Source organism: Gobius niger (assembly GCF_951799975.1).
Source record: "Gobius niger genome assembly, chromosome: 5".
In the NCBI taxonomy this organism is placed as follows: domain Eukaryota; kingdom Metazoa; phylum Chordata; class Actinopteri; order Gobiiformes; family Gobiidae; genus Gobius; species Gobius niger.
This window is the reverse complement of record NC_136856.1, coordinates 18,516,843-18,543,021: the sequence shown is the minus strand read 5'-3', so window position 1 is coordinate 18,543,021 and position 26,179 is coordinate 18,516,843. Positions and strand designations below refer to the sequence as shown.

General features: G+C 41.2%; 3 protein-coding genes across 5 annotated transcripts; 1 reads left to right on the top strand and 2 right to left on the bottom strand.

The window, feature by feature from the left end:
* Positions 1 to 5,924: 5,924 nt before the first annotated feature.
* On the bottom strand, positions 5,925 to 14,462 carry LOC306963716 (E3 ubiquitin-protein ligase RNF38-like). 3 transcript variants are annotated; one of them, XM_079557356.1, is made up of 13 exons: positions 14,362 to 14,462; positions 13,250 to 13,621; positions 10,558 to 10,610; positions 10,263 to 10,444; positions 9,782 to 10,169; positions 7,920 to 8,060; positions 7,659 to 7,844; positions 7,428 to 7,589; positions 7,243 to 7,346; positions 7,086 to 7,167; positions 6,890 to 7,011; positions 6,715 to 6,814; positions 5,925 to 6,472 (listed from the first exon to the last, which is right to left on the bottom strand). In XM_079557356.1, exons 2-13 carry the CDS (start codon positions 13,521 to 13,523, stop codon positions 6,410 to 6,412), a joined length of 1,857 nt encoding a protein of 618 aa, XP_079413482.1. In that variant the 5' UTR covers positions 13,524 to 13,621; positions 14,362 to 14,462; the 3' UTR covers positions 5,925 to 6,409. The 3 variants fall into 3 exon arrangements, with proteins under 3 accessions (XP_079413482.1, XP_079413481.1, XP_079413480.1); XM_079557355.1 differs by having other exon boundaries at positions 13,250 to 13,629; positions 14,362 to 14,443; XM_079557354.1 differs by having other exon boundaries at positions 13,250 to 14,462.
* Positions 14,463 to 16,100: 1,638 nt separating this feature from the next.
* On the bottom strand, positions 16,101 to 19,133 carry LOC306962832 (zinc finger CCHC domain-containing protein 7-like). The gene is made up of 8 exons (XM_079556140.1): positions 18,437 to 19,133; positions 18,210 to 18,262; positions 18,017 to 18,127; positions 17,716 to 17,886; positions 17,588 to 17,623; positions 17,411 to 17,518; positions 17,218 to 17,335; positions 16,101 to 16,585 (listed from the first exon to the last, which is right to left on the bottom strand). Exons 1-8 carry the CDS (start codon positions 18,783 to 18,785, stop codon positions 16,110 to 16,112), a joined length of 1,422 nt encoding a protein of 473 aa, XP_079412266.1. The 5' UTR covers positions 18,786 to 19,133; the 3' UTR covers positions 16,101 to 16,109.
* An 868-nt stretch (positions 19,134 to 20,001) lies between these two features.
* Positions 20,002 to 26,169, top strand: LOC306963559 (signal-transducing adaptor protein 1-like; the record flags this gene model as incomplete). The annotated part of the gene is made up of 10 exons (XM_079557133.1): positions 20,002 to 20,115; positions 20,415 to 20,486; positions 20,744 to 20,857; positions 20,948 to 21,004; positions 22,328 to 22,485; positions 23,160 to 23,291; positions 24,174 to 24,246; positions 24,333 to 24,435; positions 25,545 to 25,709; positions 26,132 to 26,169. Exons 1-10 carry the CDS (start codon positions 20,014 to 20,016, stop codon positions 26,167 to 26,169), a joined length of 1,014 nt encoding a protein of 337 aa, XP_079413259.1. The 5' UTR covers positions 20,002 to 20,013.
* Between the last annotated feature and the right edge of the window lie 10 nt (positions 26,170 to 26,179).

Genomic DNA, 26,179 nt, shown 5'->3' with positions numbered 1-26,179 from the left:
GTGAAATTTATGTTAGACAAACATTTGGCATAGAATATACTCATTATAAATTATATGATTAAACAGTACGAAGTCACTCTTTCTCCATATTCTATTTTTTTGTTTTTCGTGGTGAACAGTGTTCTTGGAAGTATTTTTGAGTATTTGTAAAATGGAAAAAAAGACGACATTTTTTTCTCATATTCAACAAGGATCACCAATATCCCTTGAGGTCCATAAGACGTCCCAGCTCCTGTTGCTATAGTGTCAGGGATATTTCATGTCTATTCAAGAGTCTATTCGAGCAGAAAGTACAAGGATGAAAGCCAGAGTGTCGCTTTACATGTCACACACTTTCCATATGGCCTCAAATAATGTTCATGAATAATAATGGCCTCTGACCAAAGCTCTTCTCCAAGGACTCTTTACAGAACAATCACAGAAGGCCTGTCTTTTTCTGCATAATTTTTCATAGTAACATATTAAAATGAGGTCTGATAACAACTTTGGAAAAACACATATGTTACAAGTAAGATGAAGGTATAAAATGTAAAAGAAAAAGAAAAAATCAAAATCATCTGGCACAATCTATTATAGAAAACGCAATCTCAATGGCCGCCGCCTGGGCGCCGCCATGTTTATTTCCCATACCGACTTTGAAGCTAAGCAGGGACGGGCCTGGTTAGAACTGGGATGGGAGACCGTTCCTCGGATGCTAAGCAGGGAAGGGCCTGGTTAGGACTGGGATGGGAGACCGTTTGGGAACACCAGGAAGCCTGGCGACAGTACTGAGTGTGTGCGTGGTTGGTGGTGCTGCTGTCCGAGGACAACCCGCTGTCACAAAAACGCGAGTGCACGAGATCTGACTGCCGTGCGTGTGCGCGCATCCAAACAGGCCGATGTGTGTGTGTGCGCGTGTGGGTGTGTTCGTGCGTGTGTGTATGTATGTGTGCGCGTGCATCCAAACAGGGCGATGTGTGCGTGTGTGTATGTGTGTGCGTGTGCGTGCGTGCCCAAAACCTGCTCAAACACGAGCCTCTAATCACACGCGCTGCTCCGACTGATTTATCCTCCGTGTGAGTAAAAGCGAAAATGAAACTACAACTTAACGAGCGCATGGCCTGCACTGCATAGTTTTTTTTCTTTTTTTTTTTCTTTGCTGCTGTACCATTTGTTTTCTATTTTGCTTTCACGTATTGTGAGCCCAGAGGTACATTTTATTCTAAAGCAGCTTTGAAAGCATTGCCACTTTTATTGTAAGGTTATGAATACTGTCTAATAACGATCATTAGGCTATTTCAGTTCACAACCTACTCATTATTTTTTTTATTGTACACTACCGTGATGCACCAAGCCACGGGTCCTGCACCGTGAACCGAACCGTTAAAGCTGAACCCCTAATATTTATCAATAATTATTCCACTGTCTCTTGAATCCTGTTCCCCGAGTTTAGCGAAAATATTGTCGTTGTAGTTAATAAGAAAGGAGCACGGGTGCATCAAACACTCCAATTGCAGTTTGTTTGAAATTGTTTTTTGCCTTCATTCTTTTACTCATTTGTTGTGGCCATAGTTTTTGGAATGGGTTGGGAACCACTGGTCTACAGCTGAACTGTGTGACAGGTTGGACATTTCTTTGTAATCACTCTTAATCTCAGATTATCAAATGTGGAGACTAGGCCCGGCCGAAGGCCGGGTCTCAGCTAGTTACATTAGAAAAAAGAAAGAAAAGGTGTCACTGCAAATGAGTTGTTAGTTTCGTTATAAATATTCTAAAATGACGCTCAAACCAAGGTCTACAACCACACTTAGGAATGCTTCTGTTTTTATTTGTTTGTTGTTGTTCTTTTGTGCTGTTGTAAATGCATCTATCATTTGTAAGGTACAGTGTTCATAAGGTGATATTCTCTGTGAGCCGCTTTCAGGCAATGGACAGCTCGAAAAAGTAACCTGGTTTTAAGATGCCATATGTGGTCCTCTTTTTCACCTCCTAAAATCAAATCAGAGCCCAAATCTGATTCAGATCAAAGACCATGGAAGGATAAAAGTGAGTTATACCACTGAGGAGATGATGATGGATAAATCAGACCTCTTGAACTCAAGAACATCATTCATAAATCCTTCATAAATCACATGGTTTCAACCAGAGTTTTGTTTAGTAGCTGCACAAGTCAAGTATTAAAGGAGCTATACTTGATTTTTTTTCTCACTATGGGACGAAATTTGTTTTGTCTTCCTTTAGTATATTGTAAATTCAGACATTTGTGGGTAACACTGTAGATCAAATTATAAAGCATCTGTATCAATTTCATGAACTTGCAGGCTAGTTTCCTAGCATTCTTGTGAAAGTAAAGTGACCCTGACAGATGTGAAATGTGCCCCTGTATAAACATGCCCCTGTGAAGAATTGGGATGCTACAAATAAGTAAGGAATATTAGGGATGAGTTTGTACCCACACCAACATTTCAATTTAGTGGCTCCCTCTTTCATTATTTGAAATGAAAAAATCAGGTATAGGGTCTTTAATAAGTATAAACTGTAATACTTTATATTGAGAATGGACCCCACTACAGTCACAACTGATGGGGATCCTGAAATAAATAAAATGATAAAAATGCTGCCTGCAGAAGTGCTATCATAAATCTGCTCTCATATGAATTGCATAAGATCCCCCTTAAGCGGGACAACAGGAGGCGGCCCCTGGGAGCCCTGGTGTCCTGTACAGTGTGTACAGTGTATCATATACATGTGGTTCTCTGTCCCTCGGAGCTCATGCTCCTCAGCTCAATGTGTCAAAGCGATGGCCTCGTGCCGGTGACGGCGGCTCCGGAGCTGCTGGTTCAGTCTGTCTCGCTCTGACAGTGATGGACTCTGACAGCGCAGAGCCTGATCACACAACTACAGCAGCCAGCGCCACCACAGAGAGGGAATCCCACTGAAATAAATATCACACGGCAGCACGTGACAGAGGGAGACAGTCCAGGACAAGCAGACACATGCTGACACACACTTTTGATACTCTAATGTGTGGAATGATAAGATAAGTGATTACCTTGTCGACAAGTGGTAAGTTTGAAATGAAGCACAGAGATAACAAAAAAGGAAAAAATGTATACACTATTTTATTTATGTATTGTGTAGAGGATACAGACGAAACAATCAGTCCTTGTGTTTTGGACTGGAACAGGGCAGATCTAAAACACCTCTGTTGTGAATTTGCCATTATCTACAAAAAAATATATGCATGAATACCAAAAAAATAAGACAACTCAGGCGACTCTCGTATCATTAAAGATTCATCATAGGAGCTCGACTATTGTTGACACATGGAGAGGCAGAGGCAAGATGGGAGATTGTAAAGCGAACCAAGCCCAATGTTATTTTTTTGGGGTAACATCAGCAAGCCACAGTTATGGGCAGAAGCGGAAGTCTCCTGTCGTTCTTAACGTTTGTTTATTTGTTTATTTGTTTATTTATTTAGAAGAAGGAAGTTAAAGGAGTGGGTGCACAGAGAGGACAAGGAGTGGAGACGAGATGCATAAGTAATCCACAAAAAGGAGGTGCAGTGTGCAGAGCCACACAAATGTAAGAAAGTGCGAGGAAAGTTAAAAACACTCGGCATCGGAGGCAGCAGCAATACCGATATCTTGTCAAAAACACTGGCGTAGACTAAAAAATTGCAAATGTGAAATTAATTTAGGGAGAGCGTTGTATCACCAAAGAAGTTAATACCCTTGCATAATCACATGTTGGCCCAAAGTCTCATTTTTCGAGGGAAAGTGGGGCTCCATAAACATTAGGGCCGGGACAATCCACTTTTGTCACGATCCGATACATTTCACGATACACAGGGGCCGATTGCGATACAATAAGTAATTATGATTTGTAATATGTTTACCTTAAAATGTATAAAAAGAAAACAGTCATGTGTCTAAAGTTTATAAAACCAATGCTATTTGATAGTTATTGAAGTGTTAAGATCGAAAAGCGCATTAACACAAAAGGTAACAAAGTGCTGTTACTGGAAAACAAAGGAGTGCAGGATAAAAAGCCTCCAAACACAAGTATTGAAAGTATTGCGATACCTGAAAAAGTATTGATGCACATTGTATAGCAGCACAAAGTATTGCAATCCAAATCCGATCCCATATTTTGTCCCAGCCCTAATAAACATGTTCACATTTAATAACATAAATGCATAAGAATCACACAAATGTGGCATGACGACCTGTTCTTGGTGCTTGAGTCTGAAATGGAGGCCAAAGTCTCAGTTTAAGTCCCACTGCTGGTGCACACTATAGCCAGGCACCTTACTTTACACATGTGTGTGACTGTGATTACTGTCAAACCACCTAATCACGCTGAGAGACATCACCACAAACCAAAGGGAGAACAATGACTGTTCGACCCCTCCAAACACCACAAAACCCTCACACACGTAAGGTGTATGGGGTGTCTGAACTGGGCAGAGCAGTCCAACAACCATCGCTTAAAACCAAAAGATTTTTACATTTCATTCCATACACTCCTATGATGAGCTCAGGTTTAATTTTAAGGCAAGCAAACGTACACATTTTTTAATCAAAGAGTTCCTAACGAACCAGGACCTTCAGCACGCTCTGGGGCGGTTTGCAGCCGAGTGTGTAGCGGCCGGGATGAGGATCAGCGTCTCCAAATCTGAGGCCATGGTTGTCCACCAGAAAAAGGTGGTTTCCCCTCTTCAGGTCGGTGGGGAGTCCTTACCTCAAGGAGTTCAAGTATCTCGGGGTCTTGTTCACGAGTGAGGGACGGATGGAGCGTGAGATCGACAGACGGATCAGTGCGGCGTCAGCAGTGATGCGGTCGCTGTATCGGTCTGTTGTGGCGAAGAGGGAGCTGAGTCGGGGGCAAAGCTCTCGATTTACCGATCGATCTACGTTCCCACCCTCACCTATGGTCATGAGATTTGGGTCATGACCGAAAGGACAAGATCGCGAATACAAGCGGCCGAAATGAGTTTCCTTCGCAGGGTGTCTGGGCGCACCCTTCGAGATCGGGTGAGGGGCTCAGTTACCCGGGAGGAGCTCGGAGTAGAGTCGCTGCTCCTTCACGTCGAAAGGAGCCAGCTGAGGTGGCTCGGGCATCTGTTTCGGATGCCTACTGGTCGCCTCCCGCGGGAGGTGTTCCAGGCATGTCCTAGTGGGACAAGGCCTCGTGGAAGACCCAGGACACAGTGGTGGGACTATGTCTCCAAGCTGGCCTGGTGTCGCCTCGGGGTCCCCCCAGAACAGCTGGAGGAAGTGTGTGTGGATCGGGAAGTTTGGGCATCTCTGCTGAGGCTGCTGCCCCCGCAACCCGGCCCCGGATAAAGCGGAAGAAAATGGATGGATGGATGGAGTTCCTAACGTATGTATCATTTCAACCATTTGATTTGAGGGAACTTGCAATAGGCCTTCAGGCAAATGGATCTTACTAAAAAGAGAGCAAGAGTGTAAACTAACATTATTGCCAAAGATTAGGGACATCCAGATATGTCATGGTGGGTGCTGGAGGAAACAACTTCCAGTGAAATCTGCAGCCATTACAACTTACATCATCACTGGGGCACTACCTCAAACTGGACAATACAGACACAATGATGAAAGTTCTTAACAAGCATTTTATTTAGTATACAGTTCATAGATTTATACAGTTTTGTATATATATATATATATATATATTTGTTTACATGTAACACTTGTGCCACTGCAAAAATCACAGACAAAATTATTTTTTGTCAAGAACCCACAAGAAAAGAAGTCTATAATGTGCTTTTTAGTGGCATGGAGCGCTTTAAATGAAACGGCAAAACACCAAGGAATGATGAGGTCACGGTCAGGTAGAAAAACATTCATGTGTAAGGTTGATGATGATAATAATAATAATGATAATGATAATAATAATAATAATAATAATAATAATAATAATAATAATAATAATAATAATAATAAGAGCGGCAACATGGACCCTTAGTGTCAAAATGATGGAACCATTTCACTCAATATCTCCCATACAGTGCATTCAAACAGGAAGTAAACAAAACTCATGCTCCAACACTTACACCTCACACATACGTCAGTACCACAGCCTGCATCAAAGGGACGTCCCACTTGGAGCTCCACATTAGTGGTGCATGCAGATGTACTCACACACTGCTAACAGTGAGGACTGCAGAAGGAGTTAACCAAAAGGAGACACAAAAGATGCACACACAAAATTGTGCCACTAAGGACAGTCAAACATGACACAAGAAAAGAGACAAAACGTATGAAGGAAAATAAACAACAATGAAAATGGAAAGTGCTGCACAAAGGGCATGAGCGAAGAGTGAGAAGAGCTCATGTCAACAGACAAGTAACCGGCAGTGCTGAAGGTCTCTGACATGTAACAAGTGAGTGGCTCCCTCTTGTGGTCACTCTGAGTCTCTCTGTACTTCTGAAGCATCAGCTCGACAAATGGGACACGTCCTGTTAGCCTGAGGTCAAGACAAAAAGAGGCCCACATCATATTTTAGATCACCCCCAGAAAAAAATATAGTAGGACACATTTTTAAATTACAATATAATCAGTATTTATTCTTCTATATCTTTGTAGTAGCTTTTTAAATTCTGGGAGCTACGAACTGACAGAAGAGACTGCTATTTTATGAAACTATTGTCTATCATTTTAAATCTATTAGTATAGTGAAAAATATTTCATCAAAATCAATTTGCTTACTCTCAGCCACTTGTCCACACACTTCCCATGGAATTCATGGCTGCAGGGCAAGACTCGAAGTAGCTGACGAGACTCGAAATCACTCATGCACACCACACACCTACAACAAGAGAGGTTTGTGCTTCGTCAGACAATGCAGGTTTGAATAATCATGGAGAAACTGAATGATACGTACAGTGTTTGTTCAGATTGATGGTTATTGGGGTTGAAACGGTAAGAAGGAAGCTGTTCAATGTCTCCCTTGGTCAGCCCACGGAGTTTAGCCTCTCCCAGCCGCTCGGCCAGGTTTAAGAGGGCCTAGAGGAGACCAGCAGGTATTATTTATATGTACATCAATCATTTCTGAGCAAAAACATAAAAACAAAAATCACCTCATAGTTCTCCACTTCTCCATCATCAACATCCAGTTCGAGGCTGATTGCGGGGCCTGTTGGCTGGACTGGCAGCATTGAACTGCAAAAACATTAGTTCTTAATTGTGAAAATGAACTGAAATGAGGAAAAAACTAGAATGGCTGGTATGACTTACAGAAAGTAAGGCAGAAGGCTCGGGTGGTAAGGCGATGGTGGCAGTGGTTGTTGCGAACGATATCGTCGACCTGGGATTCGCCGTTGGATGAAATTGGGGTAGGACTGGGTAGAAAGAAGTAGCACACTCGGGTCATGACAAGAGGCAACCTCACACAAAATTAAAAACACGATGAAGAAACTCACCACTCCAAAGAACTCCTGTGGAAGGGGGTCATGTGACAGGAAGTGAAGCTGGGTGGGGTGTGGTGTCAGAGTTGGGTGAGTTGCAGGTGGGTAGTGGAGACCTGCCCCCAGAGACAGGTGCTCTCCAAGCAGCTCCACGTCGTTCTCTATTCTCTGTAAAGGCTGCAAGTGACAGTCAGCTATAAACCCTGTCTCACCGAAAAAGATATACAGGTTCACAAAAGCACTTACGGATCGGGCCTGTTGTGCTGGATATGGCCCAAACTGCCCAGGCTGGGGCAGGTGTGCTGCATGGTGGGGCAGATGAGCTGGAGCGTGGGGCAGGTGCGGGGGAAGAAGGAAGGTAGGATCGCTGGACAGCAGTGACGGGAATGGATAGGGCATCGGTAAATGTTGCACTGAACAAGTCTGAAGGACCTTTTCAAGAGAGAAAAGGGAAGTAAATAAACATCTTGATTTCACAGTTCTATAATGTTCCCACTGGTCACTCACAGGAGGAGGGACACTGCAGACGGGATAGTGCTGTCCGCTGAAGACCACAGAGCATGCTGGGATCTGCTGCGGGGCAGAACGAGGCGGCAGGCCAGGAGGTGCGCCGGGAGGAGACACAGGGTACGGTCCTGGGGCGGATCCCTGAATATGAACAACACAAAGCCCATGTTATTGTTTGAGAGCAGCTACTGTTACATCGGGTGGTACTCTGTTACATTTACTCAAGTGCATGTACTGAATGAACTTTTTAAATAACTGTACATCTTAGAGTAGTTTAATCATACATGTAATATTATAATGAAGTATCTGTACTCCTTGAGTAATAACATGACTTGTTTCACTGAGAGCAAACCTTAAAGTGGCAAACGTTTCAATTTTGATATAAAATAGATGCAGGAACTGTATTGTGTAATACAGCGGTTCCCAAGTACATTGGAAAAATATATATTTTGAAAGGAAAAATTAATTTTCTTTGCTCCATTATACAAGTTTAAACCAGTATATAACCTACAGTCATTGCTAGATGTCGCTTTTTATGTAATTTTAGTACTAAAATCATGACAAATTCCTTTGAAACGGAGATTTTCAGATCGGTAAGGGAGCCACGATGTTCTGGACTTTGGGAATGGCTGGTGTAATATATTATTATTTATGTTTTTAATATTTTTTCAAGCATTTTCTGGGAAATGCTTCTGACAAGTAAATCTGACTTCTTGGCTCAAAAATGTTTTAATATTTGTGTCACTACTTTTTACTTCAGTATTAGAAAAACAAAAAACACGCACATCCAGTCTGAATAAGTGTGCAGGATCAAAGTAGAACACAAGGATGAGAAAAAAGGTGTCCGCACAACTATGTAGCTCCCAAAAAGTATATATTACTTACACACCATACAGTATGTAACGTTTCGGGCATTGGTCCTTCCTGCGACTTTTTTCTCACTACTTCTTACTTCAACTTCAGTACAATTATTTTAAAAGTATTGTTACTCTTACTTGAGTAAATATTTTGGTTACAGATCATCCCCAAGAAAACAGTGGAGCCATTGAAAGTGAATCACAGCTGACCGTTTTCAATGTGGGATTTAAATATGGGGGCATCTTCAGAAGCATAACATTCACAAAATGTTAAGATTTTTTTACACATGTTAAATCTATCCAACAATTTTCATGAGGGCACTTTTACATCTGAAAGTCTGCACCAAGGTTCAGACTTAGGAAGTAACTTTATGTTTCTCACCGTGCCCCTAAAGTCCAGACTATCAGACTTTTCCTGGAGGTGGCTCAACCGAGAGCAAATACCTATTTCAGTCTGATCTATGTACATACAAAAGAGACAAATATTGATATTACTATCACGGTAACATCAACTATATTAACATGCAGTAGGTGGTTTTGCGACCAATACTAAATTGCTTTCTCATGGATTAGTTAACCTTGGAGGAAAGCGAGAGGCATGTGCAGAAGTCAGCTGCTGCAGCTGAAGAAAAGCACAAGCCTAGTTTACTGTATTTTTAAACCACTCTGTCCTCTACTTGTTTTGCTCATTTCACATTTTGTCTTTTTGGATTTAATCCTAAAGTCCCACAATCACTTTTATGCAACACAGAACCAGACAATGGTCCGGGACTCCAGATCAAGACGACCTTTTTTTCTGGACCAAAGACTAGTTGTTTGATCCGCAGGAACTTTAATCTATAAATGTGTTTGTTGGCTCCATGACGGCAAGAAGACAATTCGTATTAGCTGGACTAATATTAAAATTAGTGCCTCACAAAACTAGTCATATCGATATGTTATAACATATTTTAGCTAAAAAACACAATTACACAATTAAATAAAAAACACAATTAAATATTGTACCTGTTCATGGAGGTCCAGGACGACACTGCTCTGCTGCTGGGATGGGTGCGAGTGTGGGTGCAGAAGTCTGGGAGAGATGTTTGGAGACTGGTGCAAGGGTCTCGGAGATGGGTTTGGAGGGTGGTACCCGGGTCGGTCATCATGGCCGGGCCCTCGAGGCGGCAGCTGGCTGTAGGGGAGGTAGCCTTGAGGAGGGGCTGGGTGACGGTAGTTCTCATCCTGATGTGCAGAGGAGGAACCGTGGTGGGGGGCGTGGTGGGGGCCATGGTGGGGGTGCATGTGGTGGTGGTGGCTGTTGTTTCCGTGGTAATGATGGTGACTGTTGTGGCTGTGATGGTGGTGTCGAATCATGCGGTCTCTTCGATTGCGCTGACGCCTCATTGGAGGGCTAGAAGAGAGACGGAATAGGCAGAACAAGTTATGTCAAATCGAGGCATATAAAATGTGCCGTGTCCGTGTGAATGTGCGTCGATATATGTACCTGCGGCGGTTGCGAACAGGCGTGTGGCATCTCTCTGGCATGTAGTGAGGATGAGGTCTGCGGCTTGGGGGCAGCTCCCAGGGGCGCATGGGGGAAGAAGGGGTGGAGGCGGGGCCAGAGCTCAGATCCAACATGGACTGCTGAGAGAGACGCTGCCTTTTGGGGCTCGGGCTGTCATCCATCTACACAGGTTGAGAACAACACAAGAACCACTAGCCACACCGTTTACAACAGCCTCTGATTCTAAGCAGAAACCAAACCAGATGAAGCCAGTGTGTTCATATTTCATACTTACCTTGTCCCGGTCCTCGCTGTACATATTATCTGGATGAAAATGTAACACTCCTCCTGGAGGCCAAAGAGAAGGGAAGCATATCAGATCAGATGGGACTCAGAACAGCATCACAAGACACATGGACAGATGCTCGCTAAATCAACAGAAACTCTACACCACCAACAGTGCAGCTGTCTAGCTTTGATTTCTGTCTCACAAGAGAGTAAAAGCCAATTTGATACAAAGTTTCTACAGCATACATAACTTGGTGCAACATAAGAGGCATATTAGGTACCATATGTGCAATCTGGGCACATCATGTGGCCTTGACAATGCAGCCCAAAAGGAATGTCCTTGAACTCATCTGACTCCACTCCCCCCTTAGCAGTCCCCAAAAACCTTTAATCAACAAAAGCAGGGCACCAACTCTCATGCAAGCATCTTTGTGTTTGTGCATCAATTGTGCGTCCAGCCCTTTTCTCTCCTCAGAAAAAAAAAAAGACAGATCTGAAAGCTACCCACTCCCCTTTCTTGTCTTTGCGACACCACTCCAGAGCCATGTGAAGTCTGCTGATAGTGACAGCTCAAAGACACCCCGCCAGTGGCTTTACAGAATAGAGGAGACAGTGAACGGACTAGCCAGCAGAAGCCCAACATACAGAAAACTACATACTCTGTTTAATTGACCATAACTTGAACTGGAGGGTCTACTCCCTTCCCTTGGGAAAGTACCCTGCTAATGATAAATACTCCCTACTACATATTAATTATAGGGCTCAACTATCTGAGCCTTATTCAGCTTGTTAAAGACATTATTTTTCTTAAGATAGAGATATGTGTTGGATTATGGGAATTGTATCGTGACACATAATATGTAGTAAAGTTGTTGACAATAGTCAGCCCTAGATTGAAGGCGAGGGAGTTGAGATCAGGAACGGGTTCTGCGGGAGGATACAACCTTGCTACCTTCAAGCATGGCCGCTTGTAAAAAACAGTTTATCACGGCAAACTGTAGAGTAGAGGTCAAAATCAGGGTTTATACAGGCAGCAGCCAATACTATACTTTTTAGATAAGCCTTTAAGATAATCTCACAGTGGAGAAATTCACTTGTTAATGCCACAATTAAAAAAAAATCCGTGCATATTTGATTTCTTATATTTTATGACATTTCATCAAACGGGAAACCTGAAGCGCACAATTACAGCAACTGCAGCTGAACGCGCTTTGGACCATCTTTTCTTTACGTTTTCGACAGCCATATGCAGTAGAAATACGTGAGCAATATCATTATTTCCCAAGAAATTTAAATGTAATACTTTTGTTTATGCCCCGCGGAAACCCTGGTCAATTTACAAGAGTTTTGAAATCCAAGAAGACTACGTGATGAAGAAGAAGCCTGATGTATTGCTCATCTTCTATCCATCAATGCATTCCAGATTAATAAGTCTTGATTGGTGACTAAATACACTGTAACACTGTACAGGACGACACTCATAAGTTACGTTCCTATTTGAGTATTTTTCATGCAGTGAGTTAGGACTGGGCGATATATCGATATATTTTTAAATGAGATATGGACTTTGACCATATTGTGTATATCGTGATATTTCACATTCAGATAAGCTATTAAGTTACCATAAAGAAACAGGTAATCTCAAGCTGATGTTTAAAACAGTTTATCTTAAACTGAGCACTTTATTTTGTTGTCTCTTTATGTATAAATGCTGCCATCAGAAAAAAGATGTATTTAAAGCTTTGTTATGCAGTGTTCATGTCTACATGTTATAGTGAGTTTTCAATAAAACTACTCGTATTTAGCTTTGACTTTGACTTAACATTTCATTTCACAGCTGTCACTTTGCAGAAAAAATATCGGGATTAGGGCTGAAACAACTAATCGATTAATCGACCACTAATCGATTATTGAAATAGTTGTCAACTATTTTAGTAATCGATTAATTGTTTTCTAGTAAACACAGACTTAAAAGGAGCAAAAATTACATGAACATTTTTTTATTTTTGATGGAAACCTACTTTGTTTTTCAAGTTAGGGTCTGTAGAGTTTTGTACATTGAACATTTCATAGATATCTGTCTGTGTCTCATCCAATTAATAAAGCAGAACTGGCCCTACAAAAACACTTTACAACACAGTTTAAGTTTACTCCATCAACATGTCCTCAAGAGATGCCACTTTAGCTTTATGTGATTAAAAATAAATGAAAAAATACATTTTTCATACACCATTCACAGCCTAGCGATTAATCGTAAAAATAATCGGTATATTAATCAATTACCAAAATAATCGTTAGTTGCAGCCCTAATCGGGAAATATATCGTATATGATTATTCAACCTAAATATATCGGGATATGACTTTTGGTCCATATCGCCCAGCCCTACAGTGAGTTTTGGTCCATATCGCCCAGCCCGACAGTGAGTTTTGGTCCATATCGCCCAGCCCTACAGTGAGTTTTGGTCCATATCGCCCAGCCCTACAGTGAGTTTTGGTCCATATCGCCCAGCCCGACAGTGAGTGTGCATTGTTGGATCATTTGTGCTAATGATCACTGGAAGCTTTGTTAAAGAAAGTGCCTGTGTTCAGTCAGCAGAGGTAGGCTAAGCCTGTCAAGCGGCTCTACCTCACCCTCCCCGAGGCAGTATCCGTTATGACTGTACCTACAGGGCTGGGGCCCCTGTTTACAGAAGCTCACCTGCACCGGGATGATGTCTGTGGGGTCCATGGGACGAGTGGCGTTGCGTTCCCGCTGACAGATAGCTCCCCTGTGCGTGCTGCTGGCTCTCCAGGTGACTGCGGCCGTGATGATGAGACGCCCAGCCGGGATTACTCTGCTGCGGGTAGTTCACTCCCCCACTGGCGTTCATCAGGCCCCCATTACCCGCAGAGTTCCCACCGCTGTTCACACCGTTCAGACCGAAGTGATAGAAGCCTGAGCGGGACCGCGAGCGCGTCCTGGGGGGGTCCATGGCCGGGAACAGGGCGGTGGGGCAGGGAGGCGTTATGGGGGGATCAGCCTTTTGACACACGCAGGACCAGCTCTTCTTCTATTTGTCTCCCTATCCTCCTAGTTACCTCGGATGGCTAGGTACACAGGGCGGTCTCATTTAGCAAACACGCTCGCTTTAATTAGACAAGAGCGCAACACATGCATCAGCTGCACCAGCCAACACACCACAGGCTCATCCGCACACACTCTCTTTATCTGCCGTGCGCGCACATAACAAGCTACTTTCGCCAATGCAACACTATCATTAATACACTGCGAGATAAGAGCTCAGTAATAAGCCATAACAGGCAATTGTTGAGACTGATCAAAACTTCAATCAATTTGAGCTAGCTTCTCCCTAAACACATATTTAACACAAAAGCCGATACAAAACACGCATTACAAACTAAAACGTAATATTTACTATCGCTGGCGTAACTAAGAGCTATTTTTAACCAAATTAGAAAATTTCAACAAGCAAGATGGCTAGCTCTCCGGTGGTAGCAAACTAATAACCAGCTGCTCTACACTGCCGCTGTTTAAACACATCTACAAAAGATAATGTTCCGATATTGTGGAATTATACACAACAATACGCTTTCCCCAAGTTACACCTCTTTGTGTCGACTGAACCTACTCGTTCATTAGCATATTTTGGATTTTGCACCGAGCCCAGAGCTAACAGGAAGCTGGATAACGCAGGAAAACAAGTCCAGAGCCGACATCGCAAAAAGAGCTAACGGCGCGGAGTCTCTCTAATACGGAGCGAGTTCAATCGACCTCTCATTACACACGAAAAGAGCGATGCATATGGCTACCTTTGCCGTCATTTAACACGAAGGAGATGCGTCCCGATTTAAATCCCCTCTCGCTTTCGCTGTCGACTGTTTTCTCCGGTCAGCGGGGAGTGTAGTGAAGATCAATCAATGGGAGTTTCACGACGGTGCAAGACAGCAATAATCGATCACCGAAATGTGTAAGTCTGACACTCTGGCATCGGCGTCGAGGAGAGGAACAACTACACCCTCTTTACGTGAGGTATTAACCCTTATCTTAAAACGTGTATTCTAGTAACAATTAGATTCGTTTTTCTGATCAATTAAACATTACTGTTACAGGGACTCCGCTCGTTGATCGACTACATTGGCCTGACAAACTGCGGGCAGCTGCTTGGCTCATTAATAATTCAGGAGCGTCGTTCCATAAATACTATAAAGAAACAGCGCCTTTCCCTCCTGCTCACATACATGGGTTTCTCCGACCTTATCAAATGTGAAGAGGCAGGACGTAGAACAACGCGAGCCTCCTCCAGAGCACTGTTGTGTGAACTTTGTTTTGTCTTTGAATTGCTTTCTCTGGAAAAGCTGCAGGGATGTTGAACTCGCTGCCATAAACTGTTCGAGAGAGCAGCACTTTGCAACAGTTTAAACTTAACCTGGAGAAGTGGTTTGAGAGACGGTCAGATTTGTGTCCATTTGCACAAAACTGGTTGGTCGGAGTATTGTTAAAAATGTAAGGCCAAAAAAAAAAAAGTAAATAAAACTGCAAGAGTGCGGGAAATTCCATAGATCCGCAGCTGTTAGCAGACATTTCCACACACTAATGTTAAAAAGTGGAGAAAAAAGCTAAGTTACTGCTGGTAAATATATCTAACAACTAATGTGAACAATAACTCCAGTATGTTAACTTTTAAAATCTCCATTAGTTTGCAATTGCTGCTAATCCCATAATGCCCGGCGATATGACATCACATTCCCGAACTCTATTGTAAATACTGTAAATATTGCATTTGAATGTTTCTTGAGTTGATCCTTTTTCTGATGCTTTATCCGTGTTTGATATTGTGAATGGACTGAAGTAAGAATGCTCATTGTCCACTGGTGTGCACATCACAGAGAAGCTCTCCTGGACCATGCACACTACATCACTGGTCAAGAAAAGTAATCAGCGTCCCTACTTTCTCCGCAAGTTGAGAAGAGCCAGAGTCCCAGCCTCTATTATTTGCAACTTCTACAGAGGGACGATAGGAGGAAGGAGCCTCCAGCGCATCGTGAGAGCAGCGGAGAAGATCTGCGGAGCCCCTCTCCCCTCTATTAAAGAGATGGGACCAGGGACCCTTCGCACCCATCAGTCTCTTCAAGGTTATGCCTTCAGAGAGGAGACTGCGGAATCTACGGGTCAGTTCCAGTCGACTGAGGAACAGTTTCGTACACAGGGCCATCAGGAAGCTGAACTCCCTGAACTCCCTCCCACCCCTCTCCCCCCTCCCCCACTCCACAATCAAGGATGAGAGAAACATAATTTCAAACCAAATAAAAAATCTTGAATCTTGAATAAACCTGCTGTCACTTTGCCTCTGCCCAAGGACTACAGATGAATATTAGCTTGTAGCTATCTCTGGTCTGTGCAACACATTTGTTGTGTAATGTCCCTGTCAAATAAATAAATAATCTGTTAACAAATAATCCACAAACAATAAAACACAACGTTTTCATGATGCGTTACAAAGAGTTAATTTGTAGTTACACACTTTATTGACAGATAAAGTCATTAAAGTCATTTATCATTAAGTCCAAGAATGAGAGCTGCTTCTATGGCGCACCCTTTCTTTCAGTGAAAGAATATTTTCAGTGCTCGTGTTCATCTTTTTATGAGGATAGAATAATCCATGTTTCTTCTCTTCTCTTTTTTTCCATTGCTCAGAGTCAGTATCTTTGCTTTTTTTGTTTCTTCGGTTACGTGAAACTGTTTTGGTGATCTTTTGAAAAGTTTTTTTCTGCTGCCAGGGATGGCAGACCCCAAAAGGATCTAAAATGTCACCATCAGGATCATACCGACATTGCCCCAACACTCCACCTTCCCTTCGTGCCTGGGCTTCCCTCCTCATCCTCTTCACCTCCTGTCTCTCTCTGCGCCGCTCCGGCCAAGTCTTCCTCATGCTGGCTTGTGCTTTCTGCTTCATCTTGTTCCTTTTTTGGTCTTCCTCAAAGGATTTAAAACATTGTGGTTGCTCAGGCAGAGCTAGATTTTTATTTGTCATTTCTGAAATTATAAATTGAGAAATATTTTTATGCAAACATTTTTGGTTGTACTCAAAATTCATCATGATCAGAATCAGCTCAGGTCAATTTTCTAGCCATGGCAAGACTGGACTTGTACAGTATAATTTTGTCAAGTGAGTACAATCTGGAAAACATTACTGTCAAATGGTTCAGAAACTGTTCCAGTACAATTTACTATATGTTACTTTAATTGTAATACTCAGGCCTGTCACAGTGTGATATATTAGCACAGGAAAATACTGTGATAAATGGTACTACTGACGACCTCTTTATGCCATTAAAGCAAAATGAATCTAAATGTGTTATTAAATGTTAATGTATCTTCAATAACACAAGTGTAATGTGTACCACAAGAATGTAAAGTAAACTTCGTAACGTTCATTGTGTCTACTTGTATTCTAGTATCACTTTTTCTGTTTGTTTTGCCAGACACTAAGGTTAGAGATGTTAAAGATCTTTTACCTTTACATGTTTGATGACAGCTGAAACATGTAAAGGTAAAAGATCTTTAACATCTCTAACCTTAGTGTCTGGCAAAACGAACCTAAAAAGTGATACAAGAATGTAAAGTCTTATATCATTACTGTTCCAGTGGAGTATATTGTTGCCTACCCATGTTTTTGCTTTGAGTCCTGGAACCGCTGTGATGGACTTTTTCAGTGCCATCATAGTGGCAAACATAAGGCAGGGTGAAAAATGTCCCACTGATCATCCTCTTAAGATGGCACTCCTAGAATTAACATTAAATTGTATATTAAATGAAATATGATATTTTGATATTGTTTGATATACATAGTTCACTTACGTGGCCATAATGACCTCTTTTTGAGCAGTTGTAGCAACGTGCACGCCTTTTCTTCTGTTTCATGGTTTGGTACGTCCATCTCCTGATGGGAACCTCAGTCATTTTTATCTGGAATCCAAGTCATTTTCTGTCATCAGCTAAATGCACAAAGTGAATATAAAATCTTTGCTGTCTTACCGTGTGATGAAATTGTCTCCAAGTGTCTGGGCAGATCTGAAAGAAAAAAAAAAAGTCAAAGATAAGTAAAAAATAAAGTTGACTGATGAGAATGTGCTTTCGCACAATGCTATTAGAGCCCAGCCTACATCAAGAAGATGCCCCATTATGCCACAACGCTGGCAGTGTTGGTGCCACACAGGGGGACGGTCGCAGGCCCTGGCTCCATGCGCAAGCAGACCACATCTGGAACAAGGTCGAGTTGGGCACTCCTTTTGAAGGTGACCCTGAATCCCACAAAGCACACAGACTGGATATTTCTGTAAAGATACAAAGTCAACATTAAGAATTATAAGCAAAAAGAGGGAATATGAATTTTAAAAATGCACTTCACATCTAAATTGTGGCAAGTAAATTGCAAAGATTACGTATTCTAATGGTGTAATTTACCCTTTGCATATGGCAGCTTTTGGCACGGTGACCCGTCTTCTTACACACTGAGCAAACGAGTGACTGACCAGGGACAAAGTACCGGCAAATGGACAACACTTCTCCAGGTTCCTATAATGGGGGGAAAAAAACATTATTTTGTTTTTTTTAAATTAAAATACTGATATTATTACTAGGAAAAGGAATATAAAACCTTGTCTCTTTTTGAGACTGTCCAGGAATCTTGAAGCAAAGTATTCTCATCATCTATGGTCAAGAGAAGAAGTATAATCCAAGTTAATTAAGCATGGCTATTGTCAAGCATAACAATATCAGACTTTCGTAGACAAAGGCCCTTAGGCTGTCATCTGTACTTGGTAGTTTAAAATGACATTATTTGGGGTAGGTGTAGCGCCTGCATGCAACAGTTGTTTTGCTCACCTTTGCTGTCTGAGTCTTCCTCGGAGCTGCTGATGTTGGAGTAGGTCAGGTTGAGCTGGATGGTAGAGTCTCCATCCTCTGATTCTTGATCCAGAATCATCCACTCTTCAACAGACCCGTCACTGATGTCTCCCTGCTCCCCGACATCTGCATCTGTTTGACAAGTACCGGGCACGGGGCTTTGGCCCCCACGTTTACCTCGTCCTGAAGTGATGGAGAAAGCCAGCATTGCTGGTGGGGAGTCATCAACCTGAGCAGGGTGATCCCGCGTCCAATATCTATGTCCAATATCTTCATCCTCAGAAGAAGACCCCAAATCTTCAACAAAGTATGCTTTGTTCATATTCATTTCATTTTACAAATAAAATTAGCGTAGCGTACGTGTGATCTTTAAAGGAAATATGGACAGCATTGAGGTGTCCTAACGCATTTTCAAAACGGAAAATGTCAAGTTAATAAACCGCTGATGATCATAACGCCTCACGTGGGAAGCTAGCGTTAGCCTTATGCTAACAAACAGCAGGAAAGTATTAGAGCATTTTCACCGTGTTGCTGAGCCAAACGAGACGTAAACGGTCGCGCCCGAGTGTCACACACTGAAAGACACTGAAAATGTTGCCGGATAGTCCAAAGAAGTTAGAGGCGCTCACGGGTGAGTCCAACAGTTGACAAAACTAAACCACAGTCGACTTAAGGCTTGACATAACCAGTATTCAACAGCAGGGGGCGCGCAGTTTCCTAATATAATCTTCAGATTTCACTTCTGATCTACTTCAACTTCAAACGCGTTTGGTTTATAACAATTCATATAATAACAGTTGTTATTTAATAACATCTGTTAAATTAAATAATTTAAGTTCGGTATTTTTTTCAAGCTATCAAATATGGTTTTGTCTGATCAGCAACACAGCAAAAATCATTCTCACATGCAGGTTCCTCTCCTGGTTTAAGGCATTCAAAGTCACTATAAGATTTAGCACAGAACGACTTAAATCTTTTCATGTGTGTGACATTGTTCCAGAAGGAACAGCAAGTGATGAGCAGCAGATATCCTGGTGTTTGTCACCTCCGCCTCTGCTTTATCATCTACCCATGATGAAGAACTGGGCTGAAAAAAGGCAAAGGATGTTAGCGCTGGTATTCAGGAGGAGCATCATCTGCAACAGTTATTGGGCATATGGAGGCTCTGAAGGCTGTTGGTGTGTTCTTAAGACACTTCACCCATCCCTGTAATCTCTTTATTCAAGTAAGTTTCACAGTTTGTTATATATTGGGATTTCTTGACCACGTCCCAAAATATTAGTCAAAATTAATTATAAAGGAATTATTCATGAAATTGTCAATGTCACTAAAACTAAAGCATGGATTATACAGTTGTATTTTTGCTGTAATTGTAAGTTCAAAGTCCAAATAAGCTTCAATTGCTTCCTTCTGTGTAAATCACTGCTGGGCTTCCCCATTCCAATGTTCAAACAGGGATATGGTCTGCTTACCGTCAAAGGTTTATGGGCCAAGTGCATCAAGTTGGTTAAAGTATTCAGTTTGGGTTCAGATCTGACAGCACTGAGCCCAACACGATGGCGGCCACTAAAAGAGTTGTCTACAAAAGGAGAGCTACAATCACTGATTTACCACTCTATTACTATGGACATTTGTTGAAGAAGCACACTGGAGATAAGGTAAATCAGATTTTTCAGCTTAGAACATTTAAGAGAGGATAGAAATATTACTCATATTGTTCATGAGATTTACATTTCTGTTAAACGGGTCGAACTCTTGAATAACTGCACAGAGGAGCTAAAATGATGTCCCCGTCTCTTCCACCTAAAGATGTTGTCAAATACATGTAGTTTGAGTACTAGTTATACCTTTTCGGGTCAGTTTGTATAAGTTATGTGTTGAAGAAGTGTGTTTATTACAATGTAAATATTTGATGCATACTTTTGACCAAAATAAAACAAAATCTGTATCTATTTAGGAGTTTAAGATGTTCTATGGAGAGCTGCGAGGAGCTGTGTTGTTCCTCTATGAAAACGACACTCAAGATACGGTAAGAATTTTATTTTATTTACCATTTACATATTGCTGTTTTCATTCGATTAAGTGGAAATTGTCCTTTTGACAGATTTTAAGAAACGTTATGAACTATAATGTTAATACAATTATGCACAAGAGTCATGTTTACCAGGATAAATGATATTAAATCCCTCTTTAGATTAAACAAAATAATAATAATTGTAATGATAACAAGCAGGTTATGTTTTCGATGTGAATACACAATCGGTTTATAGCTTTTTTATTGATCAGTACTCAGAAAGGCTGGACCTGGATCAGATGAAGTCCATGCAGTTGGATTCTCCTGTTCAGAAAACACCAGCGATCTTCACCTTTACCACATCCACAAAAGAAGTACAGCTAAAGGTAAACACCTTGATCTAATCCCCTAATATTTATTTGTCTGTTTTAAGATGATTTATTTGAGGGTAATGTTATTATGCGTGGTGCTGTTAGATGGATAATCCAGACACAGGGGAAGCGTGGAGAGGATACATCCTTACTGTTGCAAAGGTAAGAAAAAGTGCCTACTAAGGCTAAGTACTTAAACAGTAAGTCATAAAAGTCAGCTGTACTGTAGTGTTTGCATGTAGGCCTTAATCTTGTCAATGATTATGATCAACATAATAAACCTTCTTAATCAATAACTTTGTCTAGCAAATACAGGCCATGAACCCAGTGAGCCCAGTCTGGACATTCATTTTAAGTTTCTTGGTGGAGTTGCTGAAATACAATCCCAGAATCACTGCATTGTCCACCTGTAACACTTTAACTAATAGGAGCAGAGGGCGAGTCGTACTGTAGTTAATTAATGTCAAGCCTACAAGAGAGCACTATCTTGTTTTTAGTATTTCTTTTACATATCATAACAGTGATTGGGGATGAATATAATTTATGGAGGAACATTTTCATTCACTTAGATATTATATGGGAATCTGCATTCACTGTGAACATTATTTTAGAATATATCATCCTTTTGCTCTTTTTTTTCCTCAAAGATCACATCAGTCTAATACATTCACTTCTCAGTCACAAAGCTGTTCTGAAGCCACTGCTGCCCTTAGGCAAACTAACAGATGTGTGTTTAGTTGTGCATCTTTGAAAACACAGACTGTGTTCAGTGTTACAGCTACAGGCAATGTGGGTTAAGTCTCCAGCCAACAGTATGGTACATTTTCAAGTTCAAATCAGCTTTTACTGTCAATTCTACATGTTGACCGGGTCACGGGACATTTGGGCTGCAGGATTATTTTGATTTATTGAATTGATCATTTTTGAGATAGTCCATGACCAAAGCTTAAAGGGGCTAGATGCAAGTTGGCATTTTTATACTCACTACTGCCACCTCTGGTCATGCATGTAACTGCACCTTCTATATTAAGCTCGTGCATGACGGCAATTCGGACCTGAAGTAACAAGTTTTTCAGTGACAGTGCAGGATTTTAGAGGCAGTTGAGGTGAACAGGTCTGGGCTCATTTTGCATCTTAGGACATGGCTGGAACATGTAGGGGGAGGAAAATACATAATTTTAACATTTTTAAACTCCGTATAGTCCCTTTAAATCAATTGAAATTGAGGAAATTCTGTGTTTTGATACAGCATTACACACAGTTTAACAGTTTAACTTTATCAATCTAGATTTGTTTTTAAATGTATGTTTTTGTTTGTGTAATGGCTTGTGATAAACTGCAGATGGGCTCCAAAGCTCTACCAGTTAAACACATCCAAACTCAAGTACTGTACATAAACAGAGAATTAAAAGTTAAAATTCAGCTATGTAATCCAATGGATTACAAAGTGAACACATGCTTATCATGTATAACAAACTTTTGCAGAAAGAAATCCCCAAAGCTCTGCGGCTCCTGCCAGGTCAGATTCGGGAGTTGCAAGAGATTTTAGCTCAGGAGAAGAAGAGAACGACCTCAGGACCCAACCCTCCTCTGCCTCCTCGGCCAGCCTTCCTCAACAGCCCCGCCAACCAGGGCATGCCAGAGTAAGATTACCTTTGGACTTTTAACCTTATTATTATACTTCACACAACATCACTGAGCAGGTCTGTCTAATTAACTGCCTATAAAACGTTGATGCTGCCTCTGAAGTAAGTGTTGATAAACACCTATAAATCACAATATGTAGTTGGTGGTTGTTGAATGGCAGCCACGTTTTCAAATGTTGACCCAGGGCAGCTGCGGCTACATCAGAAGTTTACTACCAGTGACTAAATGAGTGAATGAATGCTTTAATTTTTAGTGTATAAGTGGCTAGCAATATTTTCAATGAAGGACATATGACGACCTTTTAAAAAGAACATTTCTAATTAAGATTTTAAGGAGAGTGGCCCTTTTCATTTGACCTAGTTCTCTCTGGTTTGACTGTTATTACTGGATAGGCATATGAAGAAGAACAAGAACATTTCAGAGATTTCACCAGGCAACCGTACTGTTCATGAGCGGCATGAGCAAGTCCTAGTACAATCCTTGGTCTGTTGAACTCTCCAACTTCCAGTGACTTACATATGTCACATTGAAGCTTTTTTAATTTACTTTTGTTTCCATAAAATGCCACATCACTTCTGTAAAACTGTGATTCTGCTTTAACCCGTCAAACCAGGTCATCGCTTGAAAAGCCCGAAAAAGCCTGAATTTAAGTCCTTTGTTCCCATGGCAGGTGCTTCTTCAGTGTGTCCCGACAGGAGGCCGAGCAGATGCTGGAGAAAAATCCTGAATTTGGAAGCATCATCCTCCGCCCTTCCAGCAAGACCAACAGTTACGGCTTAACCCTGAGACAACTTACAACCAGGTTACATCTTATTCTTTTTACTATTTAACTTAAAGCCACATTGCGGAACTTTCCAGGTTATTCTGTATGTTTCTACAACACAAAAACGACTCAACTCGTGCAACATGAGACCCATGTGTTTTCATCAGCACGCACTGCCCCGACCAATTAAACGAATAAATAAAAAAACATGCAAACAAGAGTCGAATGATCTGCCAAACACAGACAGAGCTTATTTTCTATATCAAGTTATAGCATTTGTAAGAGTTATATTTAGACCCTTTGCTCTGCTACATGTAGTTAAAGCAAAGAGGCAACACGCCCTTATAGTAGCAATCTAATGGTATCCCGCTTCCAGCACAGTTACGACTCAGGTCTGAAGAGTTATTTTTCCAACAATTAAACACAATGCCAAAGTCAAAATGTAAAGGAACTGGAGTCGGGGTCACTACAGTCGGTCAGGTTAAGGTTCAGCAATAAATAATCAGTCTACCTGAATAAACTGAACGACCAGGTTATTGCATCAGTGGAATTCTTTCTTTCCTGATGGCACGACCGTAGTCCAAGATCACAATGCCAGGATTCATCAGGGGTTTGTGAATGGGTGGTCGTATCGTTTTCACACATGGTTTGGCCACCACAGAGTTCAGAGCTTAACCTCACTGAGAATCTTTGGGACGTATGGGTGAAGGCCTTGTGTGGTGCACCAACTCTCCCGTCATCAATACAATATCCAGGATTTATATGTAGTACTGGACGGAAATAAACCATTGTGGAAGTGTGTGAGACCTACTCTTTTTTCTTTTTTGCGATTACTTTTAGTTTTTTAATGTAACGCAGGGTGGCTTTAAACAAAAAAAATGATGTATCGTTTTGTCAATTAACCTTACGTTGTTGTTACAGTGGGCCCATCTTGAAGAACTACAGAGTTACCTCCATTCCTAATTCAGGCTTCATCATTGAACTAGACTCGCCAGTAATTTCACATTACTAAATTTAAAAGAAACATTTAAAAATTGTATAATATTCTTTATGATTTTCATGCGCTGGTTTCATTTCAAGGTCAAAGTTTCATCTCTAAATGAAGTGATCAATTATGTTCTTCAGAAAACGGACTACCGCCTTCAACCCTATACTCTCTCTGAGCCCTATGACACAAAACTAGGTAAGCTCATATGCCGTCTTATGTGGGTTTTTTTTGTAAACATTCAGGCAATGCTGGTACTTGGGCTTCTTCAGGTGGTACTCGGCGTCAACTGTAATTTTAGACGTACTTTATATCTCTTTTTATGTGTATTTGACCTTTCAGTGACCCAGTGGCTGTATGAGTGGCTAGCTTTGCGCCTTTGCTTTTCATCCTAGTGACCTCTATGACGTTTTCAGGTTTTAGGTTTTTTTAGGGTTTCTGGGTTGAATGTATGAGTAGTTGTGATCTAATGCAGTGTTTTTCAACCACTGTGCCGTGGCACACTAGTGTGCCGTGAGATATTGTCTGGTGTGCCTTGGGAAATTATCCAATCTCACCTAGTTGTTGTTTTTTTCAAACAAATGCATTATTATCCACAAATAATGTACCGTTTTCGAGCGTCTATGCTGTCTAGTGATCGGCAGATTAACCATATTATACTCTTTCATATCAGGTAGTTCATTTTTTTGAGACAAGAGAATTAGTGATGTATTGAGGCATTGTGGCTAGTGAGACTATACGGTGTTCCTATTCAAGACACTTTGATGAGAACATTTTGTAATAATAATAATAATGTAATAATCTAATGGTAAAGCGGCCCATTTCTCGTGATCAGGGTTATTTTTGTTACTTTATTTTTTCATTATGACTTAAAAAGAGCAAACTCTGTTTTTCCAGCACAAATGGCTTCACACAACCACTAACTATGAGTGAAAAAATATATATATCTTTCATATTCTTTGAAAAATAGCAACAACATTTTTTTAATTGAGCACAACTGTAACCATGGAAACGGTTCCATCAGCAAAACCTTCCAGACACCCGAAACAAACCATAAACAATTCTGGAGCATCTTAGAGGCCGCCGGAATGGAAAGTAAAGGTGCCAGGTTAACCACTGATAACAGCTGCTGGGTCACTGAAAGGTCAAATATGCACCAATATCAACCTTTCTCTGCTTAAAAAGTTACATAATGCACCTTTAAGTTTTCCACTTTTCCTGTTTAGACATACTTTTTGTTTGTCATTCCTAATCCAATCCACCGTCATAATTTCCTGCCTTAATTGATCTGTTTTGTTATTTGCTAGAAAAGCCCCAAGTTCCTGAATCCACTAGCACAATGACATCAAAAATTATACCCCAAGCTAAAGTGCTTCCCATAGTGCAGAAGAAGACGAACGTGCCCGTCAGTGTGGTCAAACCAGAGGACAGCACCTATGTATTTCCTGAAGAGGAATCTAAACCTAAAAGTGGTAAGAACTGCCATCAGTCAGTGCATTAAACAGTGTAACCAGTGTGTATTTCTTTCATAGAGGCATTTGATGGAGAGCTACGTAAAAAAATACAGCACAGGAGGGAAATGATATACAGCAGTAATGACAATGCAGCTACTTATGAAGTTAACCCTTGAGATGTACCCTCAATGTCTTCTGAACATTTATTTTTGTTGTGCAATGCAGTGGTCTCTGTAAATAGAAGAATTCATTTCACTGAAGCGGTTCCAAGTTTGAAATATGCCTTTGTTTGCCATGCCTTTAAATCCTTTCTTTCTTTGATTTTTTTGTTGTTGTTGTTAGTGTTTTTGTATATTTATGTTGTTCCCCTATGTTATACTCAAGCAGTTCCCACAATGATTTACTTTAACTTTCAACCTTTGACTTTGACTACCCCCTAGTGGACAAGATGCACATCACAGTTGGTCACGCCTCGTAATAAAATGAAA